Below are 7,094 nucleotides of genomic sequence, written 5' to 3'. Positions count from 1 at the left end.
CATTCATATTTCTGCTCTTTTTATACTCTGGGAGGATTGTGTGGAAGCAGTGGCTCGGCTTTATGATGGAAATCAAAATACAGTCAGCCAGTCTATAAAAATACTGGAGATGTTAAATGACAGAGTGGAAACTGTATTTGCTTTTCTAATACAATAAATGCAGATTTAAAATGGATCTGGGTGATTTTATTATATATTCCTCTAAGATGTTAGGAATACATTAGACTGTCAAATTATTAAGTAAGGTGCACAGTTGTGAATGTGTGTATATTTATAGAAGAAAAAAGAGAGAGAGAGAAAGAAAGAAAGAAATAAAGAAAAAAATATTTATTTTTATATATTTGTCTATTTTTTAATTCTAGATTGCACACATATGAAATCCTGACTTTAGGCTCATTTCAAGAAGCTTTGCACAATAATATTTGTTTCCAGCCATGTGACTGTAATTTTTAAATCTCATTGGTCTCTCTCTGTTAGAAATAATTGTCCGTTTAGCTTAGCTTTGGTAGTTTTGTGAATTGAGCCTTGTTTATGTAAACAGTTTTCAAGAAATTGTAACATATTCAGCATTTTATCAGAGAAGGGAAAGATATAAAAAAAATTCATAAGGACTGTCAGATAGATGCATAAACGCACATATTATATATAGATAGTTTTGTTTGATTTCTATGTATATAGACACACACACACACACCAGCTAATATGTTATATGTTTTAGTTCCGATGTGTCTCTCATCTAGAAAGATACTTGTGATTAAAACCCACACAGGCAATAATGTAACACAATTTGCAATACATTGAAGCCGGGAAGAAAAAACAAAACAAAACACTTTTCACTTGTGGGCATTTGTACAGAAAATAATAAACAATGCCATTTACCTTGTTGTGCCACCGTTGGTAAAATAACGACCAGCGAAGATTCCTGTTGGCTGGGTATTGAAGTCAGCTCACCAGATCCGCTATTCCAGGAATCTGAAGAAAATAATACAAAAATATACTTGTTTCAGTATTTAGGAAGAACAGTAAAGAGGAGCAGGAGAATCTTCAGCAATGCAGAAATAAAGTTCTTGAGAGGTGACCAGACTATTTCCACCAGGAAAAGTAAAAAACAGGAAAGAAAAGTTTGTAAGAGATAAGTGGAAATAAAAAGGACAGTTGTGGCACTAAGTGACACATAAAGTGCATTTACCTTAGAAGAATTACTCTTCTATGCTAAAAAAAATATAAAGGCAAAAAAATGGAAATGATGGATCCTCTGATGAATTATGCAACAAAGAAAGAAATAACTAAAAGCATACTTAATTATCGGGTGAAAGAAAGGGTGAGAGCTATAAGGTGCTGAGAGTTCCCTCTGGAACACTCAGCACAGTGCACGATACTCTTGTCCCTGTTTGTTTCCAGATGTATATCTTTGTTCACACTTTCTGCATCATCCTTGTTCATCTGGTGCATCAGTACCATAAACCATTAGCTCCGGCTTTCCTTTCATCTTTAAGGTGGCGGACGTTGCTATTTATCCAGCAGCAATCAATGAGTGGCGTCAGCAGTGGTACTGTAATGACGATTGCACCATTAAGGATGACAGCTTAGAAAGAAGAGGGCAATGGTGATCCCTCCCAGAGCCAGTATAGCACAGAAGAGTGCAAGCAGCACAGGGTCAGCTGCATCTCTCTATTGCTCATCTGCCTGTCTCTGCTGCCAGCACTAGTCCTCCCTGGCTGACTCAGAGAAACAATGGAAGCCAGAAAGGAGATGGTCATGTTCCTGGAGGGAGGTCAACTTGGCACTCTAGTTGGCAAGAGAATGTCTAATTTGTCGGGCACAGTAGGAAGCCCCATTCACGAGCCGCAGGAGAAAATGCTTCCTAGAAGTTGCCTGAGCCCTAGATCTGGCCCCTTGGAATCCAGGGAGAGAGCTGAGGAGGAAGTGGAAGTTGTATCAGGGACAAGAGCGGACAGCAGATCGCCAGCGCTGCGCTTCTCGTCGCCTCATGCGGACTCCCTATCTGGTAAAGGGCATCACAGCAGTTCCGACACCGAATCGGATTTCTATGAGGAGATCGAAGTCAGCTGCACCCCGGACTGCACTACGGCCAGCAGTGACTACCAGCACAGCAAAGGTACAGGGTCACTGCCACCCTTCATATTATCTATCTATCTATCTATCTATCTATCTATCTATCTATCTATCTATCTATCTATCTATCTTCTACCCATTCCTTCTTTACTTCAGTTATTGCTCATGCCTATACATATATACTATCTATCTATCTATCTATCTATCTATCTATCTATCTATCTATCTATCTATCTATCTATCTATCTATCTATCTATCTATCTGTCTGTCTTCTACCCAATCCTTCATTTCTTCAGTTATTGCTCATGCCTATACATATATAGTATCTATCTATCTATCTATCTATCTATCTATCTATCTATCTATCTATCTATCTATCTATCTATCTATCTATCTATCTATCTTATTCAGCCTATGGTGCACAACCTATGCAATATTCCCTGACTGTATAAACACACATACAAATGCTTATTTTATTTTCTGGACAGGATGTAGGCTTGAAAATATTTTTGACTCTTTTAAAATATTTTTGAGGAAATGGTTTAGAAACAATATGTAGGTTAGTTGTGCCCAGCTATGCATGCTGAATCTACAGTAAGTGATGGTTTACAGAGATGTTGAGGATGACCATACACTTACAGGACCATGCCACCAACCATCTTGCACAGCACAGCTTTACCTAATTTCATTTTTTTTTTTTAAATATTAGAATCAGTGTATATCAGGAAGATAGACACGTTTCAGTCCTGGGATCATGCTGGCCTCTGTAGGTCGTTTGACACCTTCGCCTGTGTCAGAGATCAAAGATTAGGATGAGGAAGCTTGTCTGGGCCGTTGTGTATAGGTAACCATAAAGACAATGCCATGGGGTTTGGAGTCTCCTGCCTAGGTACTGCTTTGCATGCCCCTCCTCGCAGACCCCAAGCAGCAACTGACTTTCACAAGAAGCTGGCGCCAGCTCACAAATTGTCTCTGAGATGTTAAAAGAAGGCTCAGGTGTCCGACACAAAAAGTCTAGGCTGCATTTGAAAGGACACAAGTCAAATGACCCTCCCATAGCCCAGACGTGACTTTGAGGAGCCCAGGTAGATTTCACACCTTGCTCACTCCGACCCTTCAATAAGCAGCCTACAAATGTCCTTTGTGTTCACCAACAACCATTCTAACGTCATTTTTTTAAATTTCTGACGGGCATTTTGAACTGATAGTAATGACTATGAAGACACATAGCTGTGCATTGTTCATCTGCTTTATATTTACAAGCTGGCCCGGTATAATGGACATGTATCTTCATTACAAGACATCTATTCGGGTTGTTGTTATCCATAATTTATTGCACAGCAGATAGATTGCTGAATTGCATGGCCGCCTGGACAGATTAGTGTGAAATTGGTACATGCACGCTAATTTAGGGGTTACGACCGATGAGGGATCTTACAGTTCCACATAGACCTGTCATTGCTGCTACACTGCTTGGGGAACCATCTCACATGCTGCACCCACAGCCAGATAACCTGATGGTCTATGAGAGCTATTTATGATGTGCATTCCGAAAGCCAATGTTTTTGTTGGACTGAATTATTTAAATGTACCAATATTTCAGTATGGGCCTTTTTAATGTGTACATTAAAGACTTATTTTAGTAGAATAATTAGTTTCCTAGCACATTTGTAAAAAAAAGTAGAACATCTTAGGGTTAGGGTTAGGGTTTTTTTCCGGTTTGAATGGTGGCTTTTGGTGCCCATGAAGGGTACAGAGGCGTTGCTGGTAAAAGTGTCACCAAGGTTTAGGCAGGTGATGAATGGAATTAATGCAATGTGTTCCCTCTGTGCAGGCCAGTGCTCGGAGAGCATGGGGGGCAGCCCTGTCCAGAATGGCAGCGATTCATCCAAAGGAAGCGGAGGATCTCAGAGTTCTCTGTCCTGTGTTGGGGACCAGATGCGCAGATACAGGACAGCCTTCACCAGGGAGCAGATAGCACGCCTAGAGAAGGAGTTCTACCGGGAGAACTACGTGTCCAGGCCCAGAAGATGTGAGCTGGCTGCAGCCTTGAACCTGCCAGAGACCACCATCAAGGTATTATTTCAGTTTGAGGGGTCCATGTGTATGGAGCAATCTAAGATCTTCACACTTAATTTGAGCTAGAGTTCTGCTTTTTTGGCGAATATATTGAAGGGCATATATACTGATTCCCTAATGAGTAGATTAGGATATGGTCCCACATTAATTATTGTTCTGACGGCTGACCCTAAATATGTTGTTTTCTGTTCACAGGTGTGGTTTCAGAACAGGAGGATGAAGGACAAGCGACAGCGATTGGCAATGACCTGGCCTCACCCAGCAGACCCTGCATTCTACACCTATATGATGAGCCACGCAGCTGCCACTGGCAATCTACCTTACCCCTTCCCATCTCACCTACCTCTTCCTTACTACTCTCACATGGGCCTTGGCACTACTCCAGCCTCAGCTGCCACCCCCTTCAGCTCACCATTGAGACCACTGGATACATTCAGAGTCCTCTCTCACCCTTATCCTAGACCAGAACTCCTCTGTGCATTCCGACACCCATCCATCTATGCTACACCTGCTCATGGACTTGGTGCTGGGGGTAACCCTTGCTCCTGCTTGGCATGCCATACCAGTTCTTCCAATGGGCTAGCACAAAGGCCTGCAGGCTCTGACTTTACCTGCTCCTCCTCTACAAGATCAGACTCCTTCCTGACTTTTACCCCTTCAGTCCTGAGCAAATCATCTGTCCCTCTTGACCAGAGAGAGGAGGTACCACTGACCAGATAAGATGGACCTACCTTCTCCTGCTGACTGAGCTACCTACCTTACCAATGTCTTTTTGGACACCATGCCAAGAGGTGGCATTCTGGGACCTTTCAGGTTGTCACAAGCTTTCCTCTCCAGATCAATGACTTTACTATAAAATTAGTTCATATCTTCAAGAAGACAAAGGACTACTTTTAAAGAACGATTATTTTATAGGCATTGCCACAATTTTGTTTATTCTATGTCAGTAACAAAAAATGGCAGAGGTGTGTAGATTTTAGGATTACCATGCTGGGATACTTGAATATTAAGTTAACGCAGAACAACAAGGTCATTAATGTGTTTTTTCCCCAAATGTACAAAATACATTTTTAAGTATCAACAAAACAGTATTAAGATGTTACATTGTTACTTTACAATGTAGCTGCCTCTTTACCCAACCACCAATATCTGGCACATTTTATGAATGGGTTCTTTTTCAGACATTCACAGTCTTTGTACTTCACACTCACATTTTTTTTTTTCATTTTAATTTTTGATCAAACACTGGGTTTGGGGTTATGTCTGAGCCATACAGAGAACTACAAGATTTGTATAAGGAATGGCAATGGTTTATCCTCAGCTGCTGAAAAGTGAGCACACTGATTAAATTATCAAATTATGTATATGTAAGAAGAACCTTTCCGGATGTATAATAATTTTCCCAGAGTGCAAGCCTTCTGCTAGTCCTTAACAAGCCGCATAGGGAAGGGATTATGTCGCCAAAGCTCTGCAGACAGGCACCCTCCTCTGCAAATTAGTGCACATGCACACTGTTAACAGTCTCCATCCATTATGCTTGGGTACGAATCTACACTAATTCACAATGTGGCTTTTCGTTAATACTTTTATTCTATTTATATTTTTATATCTATGTTGTGGTCCATACTTGATGATCAGGGATGTTCAGTTTACATGTCCTTTGTTTATTTATATTTGCTTTTGTTGCACATGTGAAGCTCAAATGGAAATGTCTACCTGCCTAACGTTTGATGTCCTTTGACGTGTTTCAGGAGTGGGTAGGGCATTCCATTGCCAAGAATGTTTCTGGGGTTTTTTTTTTTTTGTCTGTTTGTTTTGTTTGTAAAAATGATTTTCAGCACCGTCCAAAATGATAAAAAAAAATGACAACAACAACATAATAAACACTGTTAAAGTAATCTGCTGAAATTCGCAATAAAATTAACCACAAGGACAAATTGTAATTACTTCTCTTAAAGATCTCATTGGTCTTAGTAGAATAATATAAATTATTTTGTTTATTGATGTAGAATAAGGGTGATTTCCAGTTAGTTGTAATACATGGATGAATGCCTTTACCTGCATATTTTCCCATTATACCAACACATAAATATGACGTTTGCTTTTGTCTGTAGCAATCTGGCTTCACACTATACACATTATAACAACGTTTATAAAAAGGATAGATCACACATAAGCCAAGTAGAAAAAGCTTTACTTTCCTTGTCAGGTTTCCAGCAGTGAATTATCAGTTTTGGTATTGTGTATGTAAATCTCCGACTCAATAAAAAAAGTCGGATAGGTTGAAGGGCTTAGCAGATAAATATTCAGCTGTGAATATTCCATTACACTCTAACGTTCTTCCTGATAGTGTTAGACTGCAAAACATGTCAGTTTATCTAAATAGTGAACTGCCGGGTTTCAAAGCATTTTTTCCTGGTGAGAGATTTCCTATTAATCTGAAATACACGGTGCACAGGGAATTTACAAGCATGGAAATTAGCATCACGGGGAAACTGTGTCATTTTATCTTCTACACAATTACAAAAAATATTGGGCACGTTTAGCAAGACAGGAAAAACAGTGAGGTACAGTCATCCATATTAACCAATCACCTTTCACTGTTTCTACAGTGCACTGATGTGCAGTAAACCATAACAACCAATCGTATGACATCTGCTTACAGTAGGCAGAACAATAAGAGATGATTGCTGATTTGTTACTATAAGTTACTACACTTTGTATAGGATATAACAGCAATGTCAGATGATTGCTGATAGCTTGCAGTGGGATAATATACTTTATACAGGATAGCAAAACGATAGCAAATGTTCATTGATTGGTTGCTATGGGATATTTTACTTTGTATAGATGGATAGAGCAAATACAGATGATTGTTGATTGGTTGCTATGGGATACTACACTTTTATAGGATAGGCAGAGCAATAAGAGATGATGC

The 7,094-nt window shown here is 39.7% G+C and overlaps 1 protein-coding gene across 1 annotated transcript; it reads left to right on the top strand.

Moving 5' to 3' along the window:
- The first annotated feature begins 1,246 nt into the window (after positions 1 to 1,246).
- On the top strand, positions 1,247 to 4,876 carry EVX1 (even-skipped homeobox 1). Its single transcript, XM_018573297.1, is given in 6 exon segments — positions 1,247 to 1,321; positions 1,402 to 1,477; positions 1,480 to 1,684; positions 1,728 to 2,119; positions 3,912 to 4,153; positions 4,352 to 4,876. Coding segments are annotated over 6 exon segments (1,515 nt in total).
- The last annotated feature ends 2,218 nt before the right edge of the window (positions 4,877 to 7,094 follow it).

The sequence above is a fragment of the Nanorana parkeri genome, unplaced genomic scaffold, assembly GCF_000935625.1.
Source record: "Nanorana parkeri isolate BGI_ZX_2015 unplaced genomic scaffold, ASM93562v1 scaffold4, whole genome shotgun sequence".
Taxonomy (NCBI): Eukaryota; Metazoa; Chordata; class Amphibia; order Anura; family Dicroglossidae; genus Nanorana; species Nanorana parkeri.
Note: the sequence above shows the minus strand (reverse complement) of the source record. Positions and strands in the feature narration are given on the sequence as shown.